This window comes from Podarcis bocagei (genome assembly GCF_964188305.1).
Source record: "Podarcis bocagei genome assembly, chromosome: 9".
NCBI lineage: Eukaryota > Metazoa > Chordata > Lepidosauria > Squamata > Lacertidae > Podarcis > Podarcis bocagei.
Genome location: NC_138134.1, coordinates 52189212 through 52216590, shown reverse-complemented (window position 1 = coordinate 52216590; position 27379 = coordinate 52189212). Strand labels below are relative to the sequence as shown.

General features: G+C 43.1%; 1 protein-coding gene and 2 long non-coding RNA genes across 6 annotated transcripts in view; 2 read left to right on the top strand and 1 right to left on the bottom strand.

Annotated features, from left to right (window-relative positions):
• The window catches only part of LOC308594722 (bifunctional heparan sulfate N-deacetylase/N-sulfotransferase 3-like), a 55073-nt gene extending 45382 nt beyond the window's left edge, over window positions 1–9691 (top strand). The window contains 5 exon segments of the mRNA XM_081208103.1: window positions 1374–1548; window positions 2766–2936; window positions 3818–3927; window positions 6862–6964; window positions 9148–9691. Of these exon segments, the coding sequence (XP_081064229.1) occupies window positions 1374–1548; window positions 2766–2936; window positions 3818–3927; window positions 6862–6964; window positions 9148–9321 (733 nt within the window). The 3' untranslated portion in view covers window positions 9322–9691.
• Window positions 1–24751, bottom strand: part of LOC308594770 — a 35642-nt gene extending 10891 nt beyond the window's left edge. The window contains exons 1-4 of one of the 4 annotated variants that reach the window (XR_014011590.1): window positions 24672–24751; window positions 17308–17462; window positions 15223–15300; window positions 15021–15088 (exon numbers count right to left, since the gene is read on the bottom strand). This is a non-coding gene — a long non-coding RNA (uncharacterized lncRNA). Of the gene's footprint in view, window positions 1–2962; window positions 3049–10516; window positions 15089–15222; window positions 15301–17307; window positions 17463–23148; window positions 23652–24671 lie in introns of those variants that run through there. The other 3 variants (XR_014011591.1, XR_014011592.1, XR_014011593.1) reach the window with 3 other exon arrangements.
• LOC308594777 lies at window positions 24348–26005 on the top strand. The gene is made up of 2 exons (XR_014011595.1): window positions 24348–24657; window positions 25651–26005. It is a non-coding gene; the product is annotated as an uncharacterized lncRNA (long non-coding RNA).
• Window positions 26006–27379: the final 1374 nt, after the last annotated feature.

Here is a 27379-nt window from a genome sequence, read left to right as displayed (position 1 = left end):
CACAGCATTAAACAGCCAGCAGGGGAATAGCCAGTTTAGCAGTAATTTTAGACATCTTTGTGTTTTACTCCTCACATGTGCAAGAGGGAAATCCTGTAGGACATTTTCATGTTCACATCTCATTAAAATGAATGGGTTCCCTGCAAAAGTAGTCTTTTTCTTGGCATAAATGAACTTCCTCTTGGATTGTGTCCACTGTCTTCTACTTAACCATAATATTATATTATTCTATTCTATTCTATTCTATTCTATTCATATTATTCTACTTAACCGTCATATTCTAATTAACCATAATGTTAACAGTGAGGGAAGGTTTGTTGATACCATGTAGAGAGTAGTGAGAAAATAATCCTTGAAGAGAGGGCCCCAGTCTTGCATCAGGATATTTTGCCTGATGGACCAATCCCAGAAAAGATCCGCTCTAGCAGGTTTTCTCATGGAACTCTGTTCTCACACATTGATGCTGATTCTATGAGAGTAGTCTACTTTCTTAGAATGACAAGTGCCATATTGGTTTTATTTTTGCAACAGATTTTTATTATTAAGTCCAACAGGTGGTTTGTGGTTAATAAATATCACATGTCTATTTGGTTAGTCAACTAAAATGCTTGCTGCTGACTGACTCACACAATTTGTCACACACAGTTTGTTCAGATTCTTCCATTTCTGTAAATCTGATCATCAAATGAACTGCAACAACTAAGAACAGCCTCCATGAAGCACTTCTGTTGATAGTATTGTACAGTGTTGTTAAGGAGAAAATAAGATACATTACTGGGGGGAAAGGAAACAAAATGTTGAAATTTCTCAAATGTTGTTTCCCTGGACAGACTGTCTTCATGGACTCTAACATTTAGCAAGGCTAGTTATAGGGACAACATATGGCATTGTCTGTGAATCAATATGCTCACAGAGCTGAAAGCAGACATGGAAGGTAGTTGTATTGATTCACAGGCAGTTGTATATGCTTTTCACTCTAACTAGGTTTGTGAGATGTCAGAACTCATAGCAGTCTTGTTTTTCTACCACAAAAGCCTGAATCAAAGGCCACTGACAGAATGGCTGCAGCTTCTGGCCAGATCACATCAACAAATGTTCCTGCTCCAAAACCTCGATAAAATGTGATTCCAGGTGTGTGGTTGGAAAGTTTCTAAACTTCTCATTTATCTAATTAGGAAATACCATTTAGCAGACAAGTGCAAACATTTGGTTGCTTCTATTTGACAATGACACCTAGGATTGGTTTAACATATTACAAAATATAACAGATAAAGCTTGTCTTTGAATTTTTTAAATGTGCTCAAAATAAGTTTCTTTCTGCATAATGCTTGCAACTTCTAAACTGTTCTAAGGAACATATTCTTTTTCTGTAGGTATATGGAATTCTTTCCTGCACCTTCAAACATTACTACAGACTTCCTTTTTGAGAAGAGTGCTAACTATTTCCATTCTGAAGAAGCCCCAAAACGAGCAGCTTCTTTGATTCCCAAGGCCAAAATCATCACCATTCTCATTGATCCATCAGATCGAGCATACTCCTGGTATCAGGTAGAAGATTTAAGAATTAATTCAGGTTCTAGATTAATATATGATAAAGAATTTTGGGTTGCTTGTTTTAGCATGTGCACCTCTATTTTATTTTGAAGGACAAAGCATTATTTGAATTAAGCCTTTCTTAGCAAGTCACCACACAATCCTAGGTATGACTACTCATAAATAAGCCCCATTTATTTCAGTGTGTTTATTCCTACGTAAATGGGATTAAGATTTCAGCATCATTTCTTAATCTATAGGTTTGGTTTAGATTGGACTGCTGGTAAAGACTGGTGATCCATTCCTTTAATTCTCATAAGTTTATTATAGTATACTTTTCTATTATGATATTATTTTGCCTTATAGCTAGCTTCTTATAAAATTCAATACTGTCCTAGAAATTTAGAAAGCTGCCTTGTATTAAGTCAGATTATTGGTCCATCTAGCTCTTCAGGGTCTCAGAACAGTGCCTTTACTAATCCTACTTGAAGATTCCAGGGACTGAGCTTTGGTGTGGTGTGACAAGCAGCAACAGACTGCTTCAGCTGAAGATTGGATGTGTCCTACAAGAGTCAATGGATGTCTCTGGCCTGCCTGTCCCTCAAGCTTCTATTGCCTTATTACTAATTGTATAGACAACTGCTCAAGTTTTCTAGCTGCTAAGCTTATTAACAATAATAGTCCAAGGAACAGAGTGATCTGACTGTCATTGGCATAGGCAGTCACTGGTATAGTCATACTACACGCTGTTTCTCATTGCTGAGATGGTGTTTTTAAAATATTTTATTTTTATCATTAATAAGAATAACATTACTACTGCTAAACCTATATTCAAGTCCCTGGGTAAAGGACTAATTGTACCCTCCTAGAACCCAAATATGGTCATTTCTCAACAAAGTAGCTCATCAAATGGGTTAGATCTAAAAGCAATCAAGGAAAGATGTTAGTGTTAGCTTCTTCCCACTTTTACATGGGAAATTAAAGTGAGGGGCAGGTAATTAACAACAAAAATTATATTGATTATTCTGTGCATACCCTATTAGTGTGTTACCCAAAGTAATCAACAATGTATCCTTACTGGAATTAGTTTATCATATATTTCATCTGTCCAGTTTCTATAAAATTCACAATTTAGAATTGTCAAGCAGTTAAAATTAAAGAAGTATCCTTTTAAGAGTAGAAGCTGGCCATTCTGCTTTCCATTTGCATTACTTCAATATTTTCCCCTCCAGCACCAGCGATCACACAAAGACCCTGCAGCTCTAAAGTTTACCTTCTATCAAGTGATCAGCGCTGGACATCATGCTTCAGCAGAGCTTAAGGCTCTTCAAAAGAAATGTCTAGTACCTGGATGGTATGCTACCCATATAGAAAGATGGCTAACTTACTTTCCACCTTATCAGGTAAATATTTACTCCCTCTCTGCTACCTTGTGAAATGTTGATCTTCATGGTAGGCTGTTTCAAAATCATTTTGGCAACTGTCTGAGCCACAAAATATCCAGGGGCTTCTTCCCTAAAAGTTAGAAGAATAGTACAACCCATGCATTCATTGGAATGATGTACCGCAGTATTTTTTTCTTATTTTAAGGTTTTTTCACTTTCTGTCCTATCTTAAGTCCCACTATGACCATAGTAGTGACAGGCAGGGCCTGCTAAATGAGGTTTCATGTGATAAGTCACTGTCAATCTCTTTGTTGCTGTTGTTTTGCGGTTTCCTGCTAAGATGCTGCCTGATTCGCAGGGTAAGTAGCTCACATGGTCAATCAACTTAAAAATAACTCAGCTGCTTTACCTCCTAGAGCCCCTTGCTCATTCATAGTGGTCCAAGAGGATAACAAGCAATTAAAGAATGGCACACACCCAAAAAACTGTTTCCTGTTCTGCTTCTGAATTTAACTGTCACCAGACTGAATATTAAGAAAAAGAAGATATACATATGTTTTATATCTTGCTTTTTTTTTCAAAGCTACATTTGATAGCATTTTTCAGGGCAAACCATAGTTCTAATTTATCTGGGTCAAGATCTTTACTTCTCTACCATCACTAGTATTCTAAGCAGCTTCCAATTTAATATCATTTCAGATTTAATTAGTGAGCCATTTACCTCACTCCTAGATCATTAAAAGTGGTGATAAATATGAATGGATTTATTACTGATCCCCGGGGCACCTCGGTTCCTCTTAAAGACTGAGCTTTGCGTATGTGAAAAAATGTTTGAAGTCTGACATATAATGAATTTTAAATACAGTATTCACAGTTGACTTTTCTACCCCCCCCCCCAGTTACTAATTATTGATGGACAGCAGCTGAGAAATGATCCAGCTATCGTGATGGATGAAGTGCAGAAGTTTCTGGGAGTTACTCCTCATTATAATTACTCAGAAGCCCTAACGTGAGTTAATTCATTGATTTATTTAACACAGTTTGCATAGTATGATAAAAGTAAGAACTGCAATAAGGAGCCAGTTCAGACAATAGTATCTCAGATTAACAAGCCAAGATATGAGTAAGCATTTTTCCTATGCACACAGTCTCTTCACATAAGTTGTAATTAAAGTAAGAAGTCCATAAGTAACCATAGCTTCCCATTTTGTTTGAACTGGGGAGCAACTGGTTGCCACCTTTTGAGTAAGTTTGACTCAGCTTCAAACCATTGAAGACTGCCTTGTAAATACACTAGCTCACATGTTGTTGTTTTTTGCTAGCCTACTAAGGGGCTAGTGGACTGATTTCATGCTAGCCATATAGGGAAAGCCTCCTCCTCCATGTGCTGTATATGAAAGCCAACCTGTCAACACAGTTGGCAGAAAGCATTTTTATTAGCTTGCTAATAAAAATGCTTTCTTTCAACTATGTTGACAGAGAGGGACAAAGCTGAGGAATTGTGACTTTCCTTCCACCTCAGACTGGCAGAGAAGAGATGGAGAAATCCAGCCCGTCTCTCACTAACTCAGCAGCATGGAATTCTGTGCACTTGCTACCTACTGATACCTGGTGGCTTGCTAAATACCAAGTTGTTTTAGAATTCTGGCTTGTTCCAAACTTCCTGGTTCAGAAGAAACAAGAAATTGTGGTTTATTTGAGCCTTTTTAATTTGCTTTAATTTCTTTTATTTACAACCCATGCAAAGGGTCAGCATATACAGACAGAAAGCTGGCTCACAAAACAAATTGTCTTATTAAGTCAAGACATGATCATCCGAACCAGCTCACTGTTTCTAATTTTAGAAATATGTGGGTTTTTAAAAGCCCCTCCCCATTTAATTCCCATGGATAAATACGTACTCATACATGACCTTATGACATCACGATTTCCTTTCAGGAGTGGAGGTGGGAACAACCCAGCTAATTCACAATAATCCTGTTTGCTGTACACAACCACTGGGAAGAAAATTATTTCTGTAAATCTTACTTTAAACATGCATATGGTGAACCACTTTAGAACAGTCAAGACACCAGACAGAAAAAACAAGGACTGTTCTCTATAAATTGGTTCTGCTTTTGAATAGATAAGTGGAACGCCTTTCCACCTCTTTGCTCAGCAGCAGAAGATTCACTATCCATAAGCAGCAAGGACAGAAGCTGCTTTTCTTTTTATTTGATTAGAAAGGCACAACAATGCCAGTGTCAGGGATACAGGACCCACTGTGTATATAATAAATAGTCATGTACACAAACCATTTTGATTCAAACATTTATTCACTTGCCCTTAAAATGAGATTGATAACCTTAGTCTGCTCTTTTGTATGAAATCCCATTGTCTGTTTTCATAAGAAGCTCTCAAAAAAGAATAGTGTTCATTCCCAGACAGTTCTCTATTTAACGCCTCTTAGTCAATTGTGCTGTTCTTTTTTTGTTGAGTATGTGGCAAAAAAACCCGACTTTATCTTCCATGAGATAAAGTCAAGTGCATTGTAAAGACATAATGGATCAAATTCACCCCTAGAGTAATTCTATTGAGCTTTCAGCCTCTTTGACACCATACTGCTTGACCTGGATGCTGTGAATTATTCCCATCTGCATCTAATTCCAGCGCATGCTTTTCTTTCCTGTCTACTCTTGTTTGCGAACAATGATTTGTTAAAAGATTTCTATTTAGGGTTACTTGTTCACTTAAATGATCTGATACAGCTCTCATAAAAGTACACTCTGAATTTATTTAACCTTGGATGTCTTCTTTTCTTTTTCCATGCAGTTTATATAAGCTGGTGAATATTAATCTTTGCTTAAACCACCAGCATCCAATATTTTGGACAAGTGTGTCACATATGAAGTCCAGAGTATGACATAGTGCCTCTCTATTGTGCACTACTGTGCCATAATAATCCACCCCGTGCCTTGGGGTAGTGAAAACAATCGACTTTTTAAAAGAACTAAACAAATTCATGGCAGGTGCTATTAATTAACTACTAGTCATAATGGCCTTATGTTACTTCGGGTATCATATGCAGTATGTCTCTGAAAACCAGTTCTGGGTACCCAAGCATGAGCACTATTGCATTCATGTCCTGCTTGATGGCTTCCCATAAGCATTTGGCTGGCCACTGTGAGAACAGAACATTGCATTAGATAAGGTTTTGATCTAATCTAGCAAGACTCTTATATTCATGCAAACATTGTCCCTCCCAGATAACGGGCATGGATGGCACAGGGGGAGCCATCACATGGGCTCCTCACATTGAGCCTGGAATTTCTCATGTTACTCTCATGGTCTGTGAAGGAAGAACATTGTAATGACTCCCACACTAGAGATGTTAATGGGGCTCAGTATTCTAAAGAAGGATAGGTAGAAGCAATGAAACAGAACAAATGATATTCATGTTTCTGAGAACTGGTGCACATTAACCTCAACTATAGCTATGGAATTCATGCAGTTGGTTACCCAAGCCGCAAATACAGTAGTTCTGTTTGACTATTCCTATAATGCATCTTTTGACAGGTAAACTGTTTTCACACACAAAAAGAAATCGCATAATGCATTTGCAGGGAATCACACAGCAGCATATTTGAAAGACTGCACCTCATGAAATTTGATCGAAGTCCAAGAAACTAATGGGCATGTTACCATTATTGTTCCTTCTTCCATGTAAAAGATGATGAGTGCTCAGTGGTGTCACCTTTCTTTGAGGGAGCAGCAAGGAAGTGCTTCATCAGCATGTGGTGGCAGTGGATGAGTCCATTAATGATGCTTCATTTAGAGGTCATCATATGAACTAGCTCTGTTTATGGAGATAAGGCAACAATGCAATATGGCTTGTATTTCACCTTTTTTTTTCCACACACAGAATGATGTTATTCATTGTATCTAAAGGCATTATATGTTTCAGGTTTGACTCACACAAGGGCTTCTGGTGTCAACTCTTAGAAGAAGGAAAAACAAAATGTCTTGGAAAGAGCAAAGGCAGAAAGTACCCTCCAATGGATTCTGAGGTAAACCCTTTATCAGTTGTGCTGTGGATAAGATCCTAAGCCTCTCAGCAAAAGCACACAAAAGTTATTGTCATATGCAATGTCTTGATTATTCAGATTTTTGTGTTACTTGAAAAGGACCAGAATTTTAATTAAATTTATCCTAAATTTAGTTAATTTATTCCTAAATTTGTTAGGAATCTCCTTTATCTCAGGTGCACAAGTCCTGTTTCTCAAATGAAGATATGAACACTTATATGCATGAGGTGGAGCCTTGGTTTGACTTTAGGATTCAAGCACCAGGGAGGGGCAGAGGATAAGGACCTCAGGGTCACAAGCACAGACACAAGGCACAGGGGAAAATTTGCTCATTAAATGTTTGGCTTAACATCATAGATACAACATTAGGGGTAACAACTCCACATAAATCATCCTAAATGATTCTGTAAAACTACCTCATATTTCAGATCTCAGTCTTGCAGGTTGTTGGAAAAAATGAAGAATGTTTATTTAGTTACAGCATTTATACTTTCCCCTTTAGCCAAAAAGACTCTGAAAGCAGCTTACAGAAATTGGTTCTAAGACGGTCCCTATCCTCAGGCTCGCAATCTAAAAAGACGTGGCACATCAGGGGGGAAAGGAATGAGAGGGAAGAGGGGTAAACAAGCTCAGTCAGAAGTTCTTAAAATTACAGTTCTTAAAGTTACAACCAATGTCAGTGGCAATTCTGTCTGATTTCTCCTTGATAGGGCAGCCATTTCCCCTAAAGCACTCTTCACCCCAGATCAGAGCCCTATCAATATGGTATGCTGCAGCCCTTAAGAAATTGACGCATTGAAAGATCTTTTATGTGGTATATTTACAAATAATTGGATAAATGTTCACATTTATTCATAAATGATTAAAGTGTGATCAGAGAGGAGTGGGAGACTTTTAGTTTTTATTCACAAACATGGTTTTACAATAAAGCTCACTACCATGTAGAGAATAGCTTACACAATATCACATGGATATTTTATTGACTAAGTAGAATGGCTCTACAAATTCAGGAAAGACATTGAAATTGTTCCAATACTCTAAAACTAGATTACGGTCTAGCCAATCAAGCTAGATCCATTGCTACTATTTAACCTAGTGATGTGGACAAAAGATTTGTGATTGCTTAGGACAGGAAGCCAATATAGTACCCCTCCACACCCCATATGTTGGTGAATTACAGTTCCCATCATCCTTTACCTTTGGCCATAACAACTGGGGCTGTTACTGTAGTCAATGACATCTGGACAGCATTACTCAGCTACTCCTGCTTTAGGACTACTAAAATGATCCAGGATAAGTGAAGTATACTATCACACATTAAAATTCTTTTTCCTCTATCAGGTGCATACTCAAGCTCATTAAATGAGAGTTAGTCTTGAACCATCTTACAGTCACAATCAGGAAAAGTAGGGGAAAGGTGATGCAGGATTAAGATTGCACTCATAGTACAAATATGTTATCCTCTAAAATGGATATGTGTCCCTCCAAATATTGTTGGGGCAGTATCCAACGAAGTAGTTTCATTTGTACTTCTGGCAGCACAATAGAACTTCCTCTCCCTCTCTTCTCCCCCAAGCTCCATAAATCTGTTCTGGGGGTTCCCCCAACCTTTGGACTCCAACTCCCACAGCCACAGCCAACATGGCAATAGGCAGGGGCTTGAGAATCGTAGTCCAGTGGCATCTGAAGGACCACAGGTTACCTACCACCTGTCTAGCTCCAGGACCAGCAGTTTGTCCCATCCTGAGAGGTTGTTGTGGAAAGAGGAGGACTCGCTAGGATTAGAGCACTATTGTAGTCTCACAGAGAAGGCATGGGAGCATTGAATCTCTTTGGTAACAAATCCTGTAGCCCTTAGGACTCCTTCTCAGAGACTCTAATACTGCCTTAAGCTTTTGAAAACGGTTCTGCAAGTGCAGCTCCAACTGCTGGAAATGGAAGCTGTGTGTGCAGGAAACATTTTTCTGTGTAGTGTCATTAGATGGGTTAAATTGTCTGTGCCTTAAGTAATTCAATTGCTGATACTTAGTTCCAAATGTGATTTACAAAAAAAAATAAAAATGGATTGAGTTCAGATCAAGATAAAGTAAATTGGAAGACAAAATACTATAGACACTGTAGTATTTCCCCAAATAAAATGTTGGTTTTTGTATCCCTCAGTGCAGGGTTTTTCTGTCAAGCTACTACAGAGATCACAATGTGGAACTCTCAAAGCTTCTACACAAATTGGGACAACCCCTTCCATCATGGCTGAGACAGGAGCTACAAAAAGTGAGATAGCATTGGGAAAAATGCTTCTAGAGAGAGCTCTTCTTCACTTCAAGTATAATCAGACCTAAAGTCTCTAGTAGCTGCAAGAAAGCTGTTGGGAAATCTGTCTCTTCAAGAGAACAAAAATGTGAGGCTTGTGCCGTATGCTGGCAAGTGGACTGTGAAAGTGTGTGCACTTGTGTCTCTGGAAGTGCATGGCATTTCATTACTATTTCTGGTTTCATGGAGGTTTCATAGGGAAGGTCATATGGGCCAGCTCCCACTTATTTCATTGGGGCTGGCACAAGAGAACTTCTAGTGGGTTGTGCCTATAACTTGCTGTGCAAAGGGTGGAAATAAAAAGCAACTGGCCTAGGTTTAAAAACAACAATATACAACTGTCCAAAATCAAAATAAATATTTACAATTTTATATATTATATTCATATCAGTTTACGAATATGGTGTCTCATGTCAGTTTTGTAACCCACTGTCTGCCTGCTGAGGTTTCTTATTGTTTGATTACAATGCTGTGTCTTTTTTAAAATGAGAAAATACGTAGCACAAAATGCCAGGTGTATTCCCCCTTTGCAATCTGATTCAAAGCACTGAACTAGGTTTTTTTAAAAGTCAGTTTATGTTGTTTAGAAATACAACATAGGTGGGGAATGCATCATAGTATTCAAAGAAATGATATTATGTATTTGAGTTGCCTGGCTGAAACCTTTCACCTCAATTCACTGAACTGGGAGTTGCTGTAGCATTGTGGAACCTGTCCCTTCCTGAACAGATGACTGATGGAAGAAGTGCTGCAGATGCTCTGCTTGTAGATCAGCATCAGAAGTGCATGTCCAACCAGGGATATTTAAGATTTTCCCGAAGTACAGAAGATTCTCCCAAATCGCAGTCTTACACATTCTAGTCACCTTTTACTGCATCAGGGTCTTTGGCCACTGCAGGAAAAATACTTAAGCATAATTTACAAGGCTTTGATTGTTTCGCTTGAATACCACAAACAAAAACCCTTACATTGTTGAAGCAAAGAATTCCAAAATAATTAAATCCAAACTTGTAAAATAATTTTTCAGGTTCACAGGAGTAAAAAATCATGTCAGAGAAAATAACTGTGTTTTTTAAAAAAATTCATATCCCTTTTTTAGTCAGCCTTTTGCCACTAGCTAAGCTGATTTGCCATCCCAACTTCCCCTCCTCCTGCCTAAAATTGGAAAAGATTCCACTAATTCACTAGTCCTACATCAGACGGAGAAAGTGGCAAGTAGCATACTCATATCTGATTTGCTTTATTTACATCATTACGTGTTCTACATGCTTTGGATTCTTAGGTACTATATTATGCATTTCTTTAGTATTTTCAAAATGAACATATTCACAAGCTATGGAAAGACATTTGGAGGGAATATCTGCAGTTAAGTTAATACAACAAATTAATCAAAATTATTTTTTAAGGAATGAACATTATGCTGCTGGCCTAAAAAAATTATGAACACAGTTAACTTTAAAAAACGATGATGAAATTTCTGAAAGCGTGTAGCTCTGATAATTAATATTTTACAACACTATAATGACTAAATGTGTAGCAAAGCTAGACAATATTATGAACCAAGTTTACTCTATTGATATTTGGCTCAGGGTGCTTTAAAACTAAATGGCTAGATCTCTAACCAAATATATCAAAATATTAGATATAAGACAGTAATTATGCACCATTATTTTCATTACCGTTTACTGGATGTAGCATCACCCAGCCAAGGTTAAGCACTGTTCAGTCCCAATTATTTTAATGGAAAGCTGCTCACATGCTTAAATGTGCTTGGAGCCCCCAATTTAGGAAGCACTACATTAATAAGGAAATATTTTAAGCCATTAGTCCCACTCCTTACCTTTTTGTTAAGTAAAGCAATAAACTGAGTGCAAATGGCCCCTTTATTCAATATAGAAATAACAAGAGCTCAAACTTTATCACTGTCATTACCATTTTATGACCAAATATACAATTGTACTTGAACAACCACATGTATGCAGTATCCTTTCCATTTGTGAACGATTCTCTGCAAAAGAGTGCTTTCTTTCTTCCTTATCCTGTCATACAAAGCTATAATAGGTTCCTCCAATCTACTGGTTTTCAAACTTTTGCTTGATAAATAGAAGCTTGGCATTACTCAAAGAAAGATCTTTAGTGGCAGGCAAGTGTCCTTGAAAGATAGTTTGCTAACCACAACCAATCTTCTGAAGCAAAGTACTGGTTTTAGGCTGCAATCCTATACCCACTTACCTGTAAGTCTCAATAGAGCTACTTTTGAGTACACTTGTATAGGACTGCACTGTGAAAAATCCAAAAATTCAGGTAGGCATTTTATACCTCCCACTAGTTTAAATGACTGCACAAACAAATGCCAGAATAAATTCCAGCATAAAATCTTTACATATTTACTTTAACATAGTTCTTGTGAAAACTCATGGAAGTGACTTTGAAAGTTGGCTATCTGAAACAGCTGTGTCAGTAAAAACAACAACAGTGTGATTATTTACAGGACATCATTATTAAAGGTACACACACGAAAAGGGAAACAAACAATGAAGTAAACCAAGCAACCCATGCAGTTACACATGGTTCTGCTGCAGTATTTGCCCAGTACTACACATGAGAAAATGAGGAGTGGAACTAATCTTCAAAATATATTGTACAGATTATCCTTATTATTGCTGGAAAATGTGAAGCTTCCTCAGGAAGAATAAAATAGGTATTTCAGTGTTTATAGATGTAATATTCTTCTCATTCACATTGAATGAAAATTGCTGGAAATGTTTTTCTCAAATTTTTTAAAAGAAAATAAAAAGTAGACATTATTCTGATAGTGGCATGATTTCTGCTGTGCAACAATAAACTCTGATAAAAAACAGCCTCTCCACATTGTAGTGACTTTATTCTAATGCAGTTTCTTTTACTGTTTGACATCAAGTTACAACGTACTATAGAAACAGCTGCCTCGGAGAGATTTTTTTTTTTAAGTTGCCTGCTCTTTCTATGTTAATAACATTATTCTGAGGTGCTCTTTGTTTTACTGCCTTGTCATTTTACTATCTTTGATGGCAGAATTTTTCAAGTGTGCTACAGTTACACATCCATAGTATTACAGTAAAGGGAAGCAATACAGAAGTCAATAAAAGTTACTTAGAACAGTGATATACCATACTGAAGAAAGCCCAGCATTTTAACACTATCAAAAGTGAAAGGGAGAACAGCTTGGTGTTTTCCAAACAATTTAGTTTTTGACAGCACAGCACAGGAAAGCGCCATAGCTCAGTAGCAGAATGCATGTAGAAGGCTCCATTTCCACTTAGAAGAAATACAGTGGTACCTTGGTTCTCAAACTTAATCCATTCCGGGAGTCCGTTCGACTCCCGAAACTGTTCAAAAACCAAGGTGTGGCTTCCGATTGGTTGCAGAAGCTTCCTGCACTCTAGCGGAAACTGTGTCGGACGTTCAACTTCCAAAAACGTTGGCAAACCGGAACCTTACTTCTGGGTTTGCGGCATTCGGGAGCCGTCTGTTTGACAACTAAGCCATTTGAGAACCAAGGTACCACTTTAACTTGTGTGACGCTGCTGAAAACACCACCCCAGTAAAATCAAACGTGATAACGCTGCAAGTTATAGCTTGCCCCCATTCCATTTCATTGGCTGTTGGTTTAGCTTATATTCCAAAAACATCTGCTTTTGGCCTGAGGTCACAATACTGGGAAAGACCCCATCCATTATTGATCAGGGTAGGCCAGGTAATACAGATGAATGTTTCGACAGGCAAACTGCTCAAAACTAGTTTCCAACCCTATAAAACTATGTGTACCTATGAAGAACTGCCACCTCTGGATGGTTAAATGAGCAAAGACACATGGATGTATCCAGTCCAACAATTATTTGCACCATCTATTACTGATATTTACATGCAGAAAGAAGCAGTCCATATCACAGAAGATCTACTACTAAGCCTGGGTCTTTCATGCAAAATCATGTAGCCTGTGTACATTTTGTCTATCTTAATAGCCTCTGCTCTTAACTTCCTTCTTTATATTATTATTTATGTCTCTCCTTGGCATCAAAAAAGCCCTGCTCAAATTGTATTAAGTCATAAGTAAAGACATTCATGCAATTCCCATACAAATTCCTGATTTCCACGGATCTTTGTTGAAGTATTGGTGTTTGGGATTCTCACCCACAAGCTGTGTGGCAGTTCAGGTTTTTATATTATTTCAGTGCAATGGAACAAAATCCTTAAGTCAAATAATGGGAACTCTCCAGTGGCACCCCCACCCTAAATTTTCCACTCTGAGGAAGGCTGTTCCTTAGTATGAGGCATTATTCTGTCATGGCAAATACAGTGGTACCTCGGGTTACAGATGCTTCAAGTTACAGACTCCACTAACCCAGAAATAGTTCCTTTTAGTTAAGAACTTTGCTTTAGGATGAGAACAGAAATCATGCTCTGGCGGTGCGGTGGTAGCGGGAAGCCCCATTAGCTAAAGTGGTACCTCAGGTTAAGAACAGTTTCAGGTTAAGAACGGACCTCCAAAATGAATTAAGTTCTTAACCCGAGGTACCACTGTACAGCTTAAGGAGTAGTAAGTCGTTAAAACTGTAACAACGTACTACTATTTAACCTTAAATAGCATTTGCCAATGTCGCTGCTACTCTTTTGGGCCAACATTCCAATCTTGGGACCTCCCTCGGGGGGGGGGGGGGAGAGAGAGAGAGAGAGGTACTTGGGTGGCAAAGCTTAAGTTCTTTTATTTAGTGTATGCTTGGGGTTTTCTGTCAGCATCACTTGCAGAAATTCTCTTTCTATTCGTTTGTTATGTTTCCTTGGTGGTGAGAGAGGTTGGGGTGGCCTAGGGAGTGGTTGATCGTCTTTGGCTGGCTGCAGTGGGATTTGTTTGTGAGTGGGTGAGGGGGGTTGTCGGGTTAAGTTAGTCATATTGAACTGAATGCTGTCAGTTGGTTATGAGCTCTTTCTAGTGTGAGTGGGCATTGTTATCTCAGAAGGTGTTCAGTAGGGCCAGTTCTGGGGTGACTTCCAGTACCTGTTTATTTGGATTATTTCTGGTATGACCACACACAGTCCTTTTCTGACTGGATCCTCGATTACTTGGTTTGGTGGGATCTGCTGGTTCAGACACAGCATATGTCTGAGAAGGCCCCACGTGGGATCATGGTGAGGAAGTGCGAGGAAAAAACTGTTGTAACATTGCTTTCTTTGGCAACTTGGAAGCTGTGGTGGGATCCAGAAACTGCAACCTGGAGCCCCACTGACCACTTAACTGCTCTCTTCTCCATCAGCTTGGGAGCTTTTTCTGAGACGCTTGCAGGGTATGATAGCATCCTTTGTCGTCTGAACATCTTTATCAAGATGCTAACAGATCTGCCTGCCTTTGATCAGTTGTGCTTCAAGGGAAGCTCACCAGTCCTCTGATTCTTTAATATTTTCCAGCCCAGATAGAGGTTAACCAAAGGATCTCACGATAGTCATCTCCATGCAGGAGCAAGGAAGCATAGGAGAAACCGATACACCACAAGAGCATATTGGATGGGATGGCTTTAAAGAGGGCTAGACAATTGCATGGAGGAGAGGCCTATCAAAGGCAACTAGCCGTGATGGCTATGCTCAGCCTCCCGTGTTAGAGGGAGCAATGCTTCTGAAAAGCACTTGCTGGAAGCCACAGATTCCCCAAACGTGTTTCACAAGGACCCCTTCCTTCCCTCTGCCCCAGTACCTGAAGGTCGTCACGTCTCTCCATGGATTTGGCCAGAACAAAGTATATGTTGGGAGAAAGCTCCCTCCCTGCAAAGAAAATGGAGGAATCAGCAGGTGGCTGGCTTCCAGCCAAGATAGCACCAGTCTGGTGCATGAGGGTGGGGGACACGGGAAGGAAGCATTCCTATAGTATAGGGCACTCAATTGGCATTTCCACCTACCTGAACTCTAAGCCTTTCCCCCTTTTGTTCTGGCCTGTCTCTCTCCCAAGGAAGATGCAAGCTCTTGCTGGAAGCCACCTGTGGGGAGAGTGTTCCTATGTTTCAGAAGCATCTTTTTGTTCCTTTAGCTGCTTGTTATAGTCATAGAATGGCTGGGTTGGAAGGGAATCCAAGGGTTATCTAGCCTAACCCCCGGCAATGCAAGGATCCTGTCCACAGCCAGTCCTGGCTGGGCTCCAAACTCCAGCCTTCTGGTTACCATTGCAATTCTGCATGGGGTGGAGAAAGGAGAGAGAGAAATGTGTTGCTTACACTCTCATAACACTGATATGAGATCCACACCATACAGCCCTTTCAATAACTAAAGTCTAAAGGGCTGTGACATGGAGGATGGAGCAAGCTTGCTTTCTCCTGCTTCAGAGGCCCTTAGGGCCTGAAGCAGTGACTCACCTTCCTTGGAGGTTTTTAAGCAGCACTTGGATGGCCATCAGCCATGGATCATCTAGTTGAGATTCCTTCATTGCAGGGGGTTGGACTAGATGACCCTCGCGATCCCTTCCAACTCTACAATTCTATGATGCTATGTTTTAAAGAGCATCCAATGCACCTTTAAAGCACATGACTTCCCCTGAAATGATTTGTGCCATTGTGGCTTCCCTCTCACAGACCTACAATCCCCAGAACCCCTAAGAAACTACAATTCCCAGGATCATTTGGGGGGAAGACATCTGCTTTTTAGAACAGGGATGGAGAACCTGCAGTTTGCTCACCCCCATTTTCTAGAAAGCCAGGAATGGGAAGCTCCACAGTAGAGGCAGCAACACTCCTGAAGACCAGTTGCTGGAGGTGCGAGTTTCTCTTGTGCTCAAATCCTGATTGCAGGTTTCCCACAGGGATCTGGTTGGCAACTGTGAGAACAGGATGCTGGACTGCCTGGGTCATTGGCCTCATCCAGCAGGCTCTTCTCTTGTGTATGGATATGTGGGTGAGACCACGAAAACAGCATTGCAACACAACGTCCCCTCTCCCTCTTCTCCTCTTGGTTTGCTCTCAGTGATGTCACAGAACCCAAACTGATTGCCTGTGTGGCACAATGATGTCATCACGGTCACAGTACGTTCCCCGATTAACATGGTGTTTCCTGCTTGGCAGGGGGTTGGACTCGATGGCCCTTGAGGTCTATTCCAACTCTATGATTCTATGATTCTAAGTGCTTCTAACAGTACGGTTATAGGGAGCAGCATGTATAAAATATTGAATGTAATAGAGTTATTAAGGTAATTGTATCAGAATTATTATGGGAATATTAAAGAGGGGGAAGAGAGATTTTGGAATCCTGGTGGTGAGTGATGATTGGATGATGGTTTGAAAGGGAGTTTGAATGTGAGGCAGTTGAGAGTCAGTTGAGAGCAGTGGGTTCTGGAGCGGGTGGTTGGGCAACTAACTATACAGTTTAGGATCAGTAGTCTAGTCGTCCTTGTTGTAATAAAGCAGCATATAAGATAAAGAGAATTTGAGGCCATAAGTCTCATTTAGTGAGGGTGCAATACCTAGGATCTGGACCAAACATTGATATTTTTTGCTCTTTTCTAGTTTCATAGGTTTATGTTCTGGTTCTAATGATGTAATGGGGTGGGGGCTCTTTAAATATTGGGGGCTGCTACACACTCCTTTTCTTCTTTAAAAAAACCCAATAATTTCCCCTCGCTTTCAAAAGCACATGCATTGTTTCTATTATGTTTAATGTATGTAGAGTTTGGTGCCAAACACTGCCACCCGACCCCACCCCCATCCATCTTCCCTCTCTCCACCCCCCCCCTTCTTTTTTCTTTCTTTTTCTTCTCCCCATAATGCCTCAACAAATGAAACGGATTTGTAAAAATGTTACATGGGGGGGGGGGAATACAAGGCATTACACTTACTTCTGTAAAACAAGAAAATCCTTAATAAAATATTATAAATAAATAAAGGGGAGAAGAGAAGCACATGCATTGTCTCTTTCTTCAGGTTCTTCAGTTACATTTGTTTTGAGACATTGGTGTTATATGCAGTGTAGGGTTGGGAAGAAAAGAGAGAGCAGCATACTGTCAGCAGAAGTCGCTGGAGAGCCTTGGCACATCCACATTTTAGCAGTGACAAAAATGAAAGGAAGAAGTGATCTGTGCAGAAGTGAGGCTCACAGGGAAGCAGCAATGGCTCTGTGTCAGGCAGCACAATGTCCTGTTAAGCATCCTCTCACACTGCAGAAAAAAAGTTGCACTTAACCCTCAGTTACAGCTGACTGGCAGCTTATTACATATGAAGTGAAGAACAGGAACAACTTGAGATATACATGACAATATACTCCTTGTTCTAAATTTGTGTCACAATAGTCAATTTGTGTCTAAATCTTCAACACTATTAATACCAGAGCCTATGGAGTATCCCTTGGAACATCCAAGTGGGCTAAGAAATCCTAATGGATTCACTTCAATTTATTCTAAAAGCAAAAAATAAAAACTTGAATAAACTGTTTGGCTTTAAGTAGAGACAAACAACAATAGCTAAAACCATCTACATTATATGTGTAACTCCAGAGATTATAGCTTGTCTGCAGCAGCACTTAATGTGACTACAAGTACGGAACAAAGCTTTAAAATTCTGGTTACAGTGAAATGCTTCCAGTATCAATTGGAATGAAAGCAGAAACTGAAACCATCCCTACTGCTCATCAACTTTTCAGAAAGCCTCTACAAACAATAATGATCAGTCCTGTTATTAAAGCACTTGGGTCACAACCCAACATTCTAGAAAGCATATATGTGCTTTAAGTCTCTCTTTGCCTTTGGGGAATACGCACACTGCTCAAAATTTTTGGGGGGAAGACATATAAATTTGGGTTGATTTGTATACTAATGACACCATCAGTCTCAACAACTGATTTGCAAAGATAGAACATTTTTGTAGTAATAAAAGGCATCACTATTTTCAATAATTCTGCTCAGCTTGATGAATCATAGAATCATAACTATAGAGTTGGAAGAACTGAAGCATCATCTAGCCCAACTCCCAGCTAATGACTATAGTACCTCCCTCTGAAGAGCACAGTCAGGTGCTAAACCTTCCAAATCTGAAGCTGCAGAGGTAGACAGAGATCCTCAACATCTCCTCAAATGCGAGGAAAGTTGGAAGATGTTTGGCAGTTGCACAGCCAAAAGGCACCTGGAGAGTCTTAACCTCATAGGACCATAGGCGCCGACTCCATGGGGCCTGAGGGGGCCCGAGCCCCCTCAAAAATTCGTTTGGGGGGGCTCTGCCCCCCCCAATAATCTCGGGCGGCCCTCCAGCAGAGCGCCGCCGCCGTGCTGGCTCTGCCTGTCGACGCTTGGCGCGTCCGCGGCTTTTATACAGCGCCCGGCGCGCACCAGCTCGATAACGGGCACCGGCGCGGCGGGGGGCGCCGGGCCGGGGGAGGGGGGCGGCCGGCCTGTCTCCTTGGCAACCCCATTGAGCAGCGCCGGCTCCCCCGGGAGGGCCATCCCCCCGCGCCACCGATCGCCAACACCGCCGACGCTGTGGTTTCCCGAGCCCGAGCCAAAGCCCGAGCCTGAGCCAGTCAGGAAGGAAGGAAGGAAGGAGAGAGAAATGGGGAGGGAGACGAGGGAGGAAAATTGCGCGCAGGGTGAAGAAAGGAGAAGGGCGAACGAGACGAGCTTCCAACCCAAAAAAGGGCTGCAAGACTGGGAGGATGAAGGATCGGGAAAGAAAGCGACGCCTTCCCCGCCCGCGACGTCGCCCGCTTGTCATTGGCAGCGCAGCGGGCGCCCAGCGCACTTTGACGTGTTTTTGAACTGCTAGGTTGGCAGGAGCAGGGACCGAGCAACGGGAGCTCACCCTGTTGTGGGGATTCGAACCGCTGACCTCCTGATCAGCAAGCCCTAGGCTCTGTGGTTTAACCCACAGCGCCACCCGTGCCCCTGTGTTCACCCTGTAGCCCCTGGCAAAACCTGTTGCTGGCATCTCTCCCTGCTTCAACATTTGTTCAACATTTGTTTGTCATTCGGGGAGTGGCAGCCCTTTCTGACCAAGCACACGGCGGGCATTTCTACCCCTAGAAATCATCGCTCAGGAGTCAAAGCACCAAGGAACAGTAAATGCCATTGCAACCGGTGAGTAGGAATGATGTTTGGGTGCCCCTGCCGTGCCCAGTTCTGGCTCTGCCGCCTCCTTTTCTGACTCTACTTTCTTCTTTTTTGCATTGGATTTATACTCCACCTTTTTTTCTCGGAGCTCAAGGGGGCGTTTGTGGTGGTCCCCCTCCTCAATTAATCATGACAACGGCCCTGTGAAGTACAGTCGGTTAGGCTGAGAGTGGGTGGCTGGCCCAAGGTCTCTTGAGCAGAAGACTGGGGGGGGGGCAATGACATGTACATCATGTGCACAGGATGGTGCGAGGAGCCGGGGGGGGGGGGGAGGCCAAATGCCGCAACAGTACGGATCATTCTCAACATTGAGGGGACCTGGCTCCCTGTTATGTACTGAGTTGGTATATTTCACTCCCCCCAAAAATTGTATTGGGGGCCCCAAAGGAACCTGGCCCCCTTAGAGTTGGTATCTATCCTTTGTATGCATGGTCTTTGAAATGTACTCAGAGTCGCAAAGTGATTCCATGCTCTTTATTCAGCTCATAGTGGTGAGGAGGAATGAATGAAAGTCCCCTCACAGTATCTGCTTTATATACATTATTTACACAATGGGCTGCACATGATTGGCTAATTCCGGAATTCTACTGTAAGCCAATCAGGTTGTGGATTCACTTCTATCTGGAGCAGGATTGGATGGTTCCTGCCAACCAATCATACTGCTGCATTGTTCTTGGACCAATCAGACTGCTGCATTCTGAATCCTATTGATCTAGGACCAATCAGACTGCTGCATTTTGGATCCTATTGTTCTAGGACCAATCAGACTGCTGCAGTTTGGATCCTATTCAACTCAGTACATAACAGTCTTCATTGCAGGAAGTTTCCTTATCCACCTTTTCACAACTAGGTCCCAGGATGGGTTACAGCAATGTAACCAAGTAGTTATAAATAAAAGGAAAAGTTTTTCAGTTATAAAACTGCATATTTCTTTAGTGCCTTGATGGAATTATTTTATTGTGCATCTTCATTATGAGTGTATGTGCATATCTATACAGTGGTACCTCTGGATGCAAACGGCATCCGTTCTGGAGCCCCGTTTGCATCCTGAAGCGAACGCAACCCACGTCCGCGCATCTGCGCATGCGTGGGTCGCGATTTACTGCTTCCACACATGTGCGTGACAGCATTTTGAGCATCTGCGCATGCGCAAGTGGCGAAACCCGGAAGTAATGCGCTCTGTTACTTCTGGGTCGCCGCAGATCGCAACCTGAAAAGGCTTAGCCTGAAGGGACTTCAACCTGAAGTATGACTGTATCTAGATAGATATATCATGGCTTAACACTTGTAAACTGTTTAGAAGCCATCTTGGCAACCAAGATGTGTGTAAATCAGCAAATAATGCTAATAATTCTAAAAATATATTTAAAAAAGAAAAACAAAAAAGGAAGCAGTAAAAGCGTCTCTCTGTGGCTGTTCTCTGTGTTTTCCTTTCCCTCCTCACTTAGCCCTGGATTTTGTGAAACTGGAAAAAAAATCATCCCACCTCAATTTGCTGGTATCTGACGTAGCAGAGGCCTTGGGGCAAGACGAGCACCCTTCAGGAAACTTCAGCAGACTCAGCAGACTCAGAAGAATCTGGAACAGATAGAAGCTTTTCCTCTGGAAAGGGATGGGGGGAAAGGTAAATTTGGACCAACTGTTGCTGGCAGCCATCTTTTTAAAAATAAAAACCAAAAAATAATATTTTGTTATTGGTTTTTAGACAAATGCAATAACAATAACCATTAAACATCCAGCAAGTGTTTGTTCTAGCCATTAGACACAAGCTCACACATTCAGTGGTCAAACCTATTACTTAAAGTAACCTCCCCACAGAGAAGGCTGAGCAGCTGTTATAGTAAGGTCTTGTTATTCCTTTATTTCCTTGATTTTGATCCCGCCCTTCTTCTCAAAGGAGCCCAGGAGGGCAAATGGAACAATTTAACAAACGAATATTTTAAAAACAGCCTGGCAGACAGCAAGTGATGAATTCCTGAATGAGCTACGCAGGAGCGCCTAGTCTGGCATCTGCTCATGTTGGTTTTTGCAGCCTCTCCTTCTGCAGACCTTGGGGGGGAAAGGAGCTTTGTAGACTCCAGTGTAGTGGTTCTCCCCTTCAACCATGCCTTCAGTGTGGGTTAGGCTGGTTTTGCAGACAGTCCCTCTCGAGGGCTGAACCCCATCAGGACTCGCCACCATACAGTTTTGACCACTACCTTTCAACCCAAGCATCCCCTCTCCCCTACAATCCCGGTTTCCCAGCAATCGACTGAAATCGCAGGGGAGCTCAAGGTCTGGAGGGGAAGGGACCAACCGTCCCACGGAGTGGTCCACATACAATGTCCTTTTCTCCTGTAAACTCAGGTACATAGGCGCCGACTCCATGGGGCCTGAGGGGGCCCGAGCCCCCTCAAAAATTCTCGGGCGCCCCTCCAGCAGAGCGCCGCCGCGCTGGCTCTGCCTGTCAACGCTTGGCGCGTCCGCGGCTTTTATAGAGCGCCCGGCGCGCACCAGCTCGATAACGGGCACTGGTGTGGCGGGGGGCGCCGGGCCGGGGGAGGGGGGCGGCCGGCCTGTCTCCTTGGCAACCCCATTGAGCAGCGCCGGCTCCCCCGGGAGGGCCATCCCCCCGCGCCGCCGATTGCCAACACCGTCGACGCTGTGGCTGCCCGAGCCCGAGCCAAAGCCCGAGCCCAAGCCAGTCAGGAAGGAAGGAAGGAGAAATGGGGAGGGAGACGAGGGAGGAAAATTGCGCGCAGGGTGAAGAAAGGAGAAGGGCGAACGAGACGAGCTTCCAACCCAAAAAAGGGCTGGAAGACTGGGAGGATGAAGGATCGGGAACGTCGCCCGCTTGTCATTGGCAGCGCAGCGGGCGCCCAGAGGGGCTGGGCACCGGCGCAGGGCCGCTCCACAGCCGCGGAGGACAGCTGCGCGGCTAGCAAGGCGCGCCGCGTAGAGCGCGGCCCTTGTGTGGCCCGGTGGCCAGGCAAGCTCGGGCGGGGACCCCCATGCGAATCTAAGATGGGAGAAGAGGGCAGAGCAAAGGGGGTCCCTTCCCCAACCTCCGGCTCTGAGACTTCCCTGCGCCCCAGAAAAGCGAAAGGATTTTCTCTTCAACCTGCCCTCCATCCTCTTGCGGAAAACTCTTTGCCTGCCCTGCCCGTATCTCGTTTTTGCTTTTTAATTCCACACACGCACCCTTCGGACTTCGTGGCAATCGGGCGCGCGGGTGCGTTTCCTAAGAGAGTGAGGACCCCCGCCTCCTCCCCACCTGCTCCCTCGCCAGCCAGCCAGCCAGCCGCGCGCCCTAGCCGGAGAGCCCCAGCCGTCCCCGTCGCGCAATCGGCTGGATCTCCCTTCAGCAGGCCGTGCTCACAACTCGGCCCAGGGACCCCCCAGCAGCGGATCTCCGGCCCAGCTGAAGAATCCGGCAACAAGCCCCCTCCTCCCCAATCGCTCCTCCGAAATACGCTCCAAAACCCCCCAGATAGGCTGCCGGCCACCAAGTCTCGTGGCACCCTGAGCGAGGGTCTCTCCCCAACACCGCCACCTCGAACTGCGTTCACCCGGCTACCCGAGCGAACCAGCGGCAGGACCCCGGTATGGGGCCCCCCCAATATTTTTTATAAGTCGGCGCCCCTGCATAGGACTCAACTGGCAATCCTTTCCTGCTGCTCCTCAGTACAATAAGGCGGGCAAGCAGAATGTGCCTGTTGGACTTCCCTACCTGAAGGCCCACTTCAAACAGGGACTCTCTACGCACTTGCACCCAAACTGCTATTTTCCTTCCCTCTGGCAAGGGAGGATGTTGGATGTTCCTGCATAAAGGTGCTTTGGGCACTTTCAAGCAGGGATGCCCAACTAGCAACTCTCTCCTTCAAGCAGTGATGCCCATTCTGGAATGCCCTTGCTGGAGGCTGGGGCAGCAGGTTTGGTGCAAGTTGCGACTAGCAAAAACAATGTAATTATTGATTACTGCATCCCATATATGGAATATATACATAATTACAGGCAGTTAATACATAAAAGTAACTGCATTATTTAAATATGTAAAACTTTCCCCTCAAAATTTGGTCAAGGCTATGAAGCAAAAGCACCATCCAGTGGCCAAATTTATTTCCTACTACGTATGGTTTTCCGAGTACGGCAGATTGAATGAAAAGCACAGGAACATCCACCAATCATTGTTTATTTGTTTAAATGTATACAGTAGACCTAAAGGATCGCTGCTGTTTTTTAATGTTTCTCTGGACTACGATGTGATTGATGGCACCAGTGGTGTAGCGTGGGTTGTCAGCACCCGGGGCAAGGCAAGTAATTTGCGCCCCCTAACCCGTGGATTTGCGCCCCCTAACCCTAACCTCCAGATGTTGCGGCCGGCCCCCCCCTGCACCCCCCACGCTACGCCACTGGATGGCACGAATTTCCCCAGTACCAGACTATTTCACATATTACATCACACAAAGAGATCATGGTTTCCCTGCCCGACGCCAGAAACGGGTTCACGGGGCTCGATGTGTTTTCCTTAATTCGCTGCACAGTAAAACGAATACTGTACGTTCTCTGTCTCCGATTCGTTACTGGGAACTACTTTGGAAACCAGTAAGAACTCTTCTGTAAAGGCATCAAGTCACAGGTAACTTCGCGATTTGTTCCACATCAATTCGGAACTACTTTCAGAGAGCTCAATGCAAGTACGACTAGAGTGCCAATTTACCCTGTGTCGCAGGCGGAGGCCCCGCTTGCTTGCAAGGTACAGACTTCCGTGAAGCGCACTTGAGAGAGACTGAAACCTCGCCCAACCGAAAGCGGGAGACGGTGCGCACGCGCGCCTCGCACCAACGGCTCAACAGGCCCGGCCCTCCAGCACGCGAAGTGGGCGTGGCCTCCTCCCCATTATAAAAGCGCTCGCGAGGCGCGCGCCTCTTCCTTTTCGAAGGCGTTCTGGAAGCGACGGTTGGAAGAAGAGGAAGGGTGGGCCTGGGCCTGGGCCTAGGCGAGGGTGGGGAAAGGGAAGAGAAATACAGGGGATGGATCTTTTCCCGTGCAAGGCTAGTAGTTTTTTCTCCTGAGTACGCGCCTGTAACCAGCGTGCGTGCTTTTCGCAGGAGAAGCGTCCCTTCGTCTCGGAGCGTAAGATGCTTCAGGAGAGCGAAGGGCATCTAGCGCGCATGCGCCGTAACTGTCGCACTGCTTGAAAGGAGGCTGTTGTTTCGGAAGGGCGGGGGGAGTCCTAGCGACGCCGAGCAGGAAGAGCCAAGCGCGCCTACAGGTAGGACAACTTACTTTACTTCGGAAGGGGATCCTGAGGCGCTGAGGGCCGCCTTCTTGCGCTCCGGCGTCATTTTCAAATGCCAAGTAACGCGCGCCTCGTGCGCTCGCTGGGGCTGCCGGGTAAAGAGTGGGGGCGGGGACCAACTCCATGCTTCCATGGGACCTGCCAGCGTGGCAGCCTCCCTTCCTATTCATGGTAGAGCAAACGGTCACCTTGCCCCTTGGCATAGCTCGCACCATTTAATTGGGGCGAGACTCTGACTAGGGCAAGTAACAGCGTTCCTTCGGTAGAGGCGCCGCGCTGAGGGATCGTCGCCTGGAATGGGGAGGGAGGGGAGGTCGCCTTCATAAAACGAGTTGCCCCATCAGCCCCTTGTCAGTGTACAAATGTGGCTTGCTTTGAAGCTACCCACAGTTGTGAGATTTAAGTTTTTTTGGTAATTATTGCAAAGTGCTGAAAGTTTCAATGATAATATCGTGTAAGAGTCAGCTGCGCACTCCTTACTAAAGGGCCTTGCTTGGGGGTGACCTTGTGGCCTAAAAAGCGGTCGTATTGAGCCTCCTTGAACTTGCCGTTTTCGGCAGTTAAGCTTCTGTTGGGGAGCCTCCTTCCTCTTCTAACTGCACTGGCTTTGGGTTTTGAATTGGAATTCTCTTACAAGCGAGTCTCAAGGTCATCTTCCAATGTTACTCCAAAAGCCCTCTTCAAAACTAGCACATTCTGTGAAAGTGCTTTTGAAATTAGAGCTGGTAACTAAGAAGGCATGCATGACATCTTTAATTAGTATCCTTGGGAGTGTGGCATTTGACCAGCTGCTTAGTCTTTCGCAGTGCTATTTGCGGAAAAATATTTAAATACAACTTGATTGCACTAAATTACTTCTATACATAAACAATCTAACTTAATAATTTCCTTCATCTTTAAAAATGAGTTGCAATAACAAAATCTTGATGGGCTGTAAAACTTAGCATCCTTTTTTTCTTTTTGCAGGATATATGTGCTTGCTACTCTTGAGTTTGAAGATGGGCAGTGGAAGTGGCACATGCTTCTGCTAAAAGTGTGTGTTAACAGGGTAGTTATGAAATTTTTGTTCTCAACAGTGTTACAGCAATGAAAACATAAATAACTTTAGTGCCTGAAACAAAGCTATTATAAGCTGTAAATATTACAAGTGAATACAGTTTAAATAATTGAAATTAATGTATAAGGTTTGTTTGCTTTGTAAAGGCACTTTAGCTGCTGTGGAGTAAATTGAGGAAAGTGCCTCCTCAGTTTGTATTTTTATGTGTATATATTGCCTTATGTTGTGGTTTTGATACAATAAAATTAAAATGGTTTGCAATTATTTACTGTTTTCCCAATTTAGTTGCTTGGTTTTAACCTGGCTGATCACAGTAGTAGGTGTTGCAAATGCATCAGTGTGTGTGGTGCTTTACAAAATAGGAATCTCAAAGGCACTTTTCATTGAAGTCATTTGAAAAAAACCATTCCTGTGCAATAGTGTAACAGAGCCTACAAACAGTTGAATGTTTTCTCCTTTTATCTGTCTCCTTCCTTGGGACAGGGGCCTCACCTCATGTACTCTAATCTGCCATGCACAATTTGTCATTTGACCTTTTCCCCCAAATAATTTTACCATTTAAAATTTAACAGATGAGAAAAGGGGGAGTAGATCTTCCCTCTGCCTTAGCCTGCATGGACAGGGGTGAATGTTGGAGTAATATTTGGAGGGCACCATGTTGGCTGCCTTGTAGAAACAGAGTTTGGAGTGTTAATTTGAATGAAAGGAGAGATAACATCACACTCGTGTTTTGAAAGAGTTCTAGGCATAACATCAAGTAAGGATGGAGTATTTTTGATGGAGCAGGTGACCTCCAGGCAGCTGAAAGTGAAAGACAAATCTGGCTTGTGAGCTGAAATGATGGATTGCCCGTAATTTACATACAGGTTAGATACATTTCAGTTTGTCCACAAGGGGGTGGTGTGTCCACAAGGGGGGGGGGGGTGGTAGTGAAATGGGGAAATGTTAGCACAATATACAGTGGTACCTCGGGTTACATACGCTTCCAGTTACAGACTACACTAACCCAGGAATATTACCTTGGGTTAAGAACTTTGCTTACAGAAATCGTGCAGCAGCGGCAGCAGGAAGCCCCATTAGCTAAAGTGGTGTTTCAGGTTAAGAACAGAACTCCAGAACGAATTAAGTTCTTAACCCGAGGTACCAATGTACTATGGGCTACGTAAATTAAAAGTGGGCTTTGATATCTGTGATTTGCCCTGAGAGCGACTCTTGCATTTCCTTAAATTAATTGCAACCTTGTACATACTTGGGTCCCTTTAAAGGGATAGAATCACAGTACACATACCTTGTGTTTTAATTAAAATTACTTTGAAAGCTTCAGTCTTCTACAAATACTGTTGTGACTTGGAAAAGCACTAAAAGATGAAGCAAGCACGTGCATCTTTGCATGTGTCCAAGTGAAAACCTTACAAATTACAGAATAGCCCATGAAAGATTTAGTTTTTTTGTTTGATAGGTGACTTCCCTTATTTGGGTGGGGAAGATTAGAAGAGCTCATCAATGGTTCCTCTTCATCCTGGAGAAGAGTGACTAGTGGGGTGCCACAGGGTTCTGTCTTGGGCCCGGTCTTATTCAACATCTTTATCAACGACTTGGATGATGGACTCAAGGGCATCCTGATCAAATTTGCAGGTG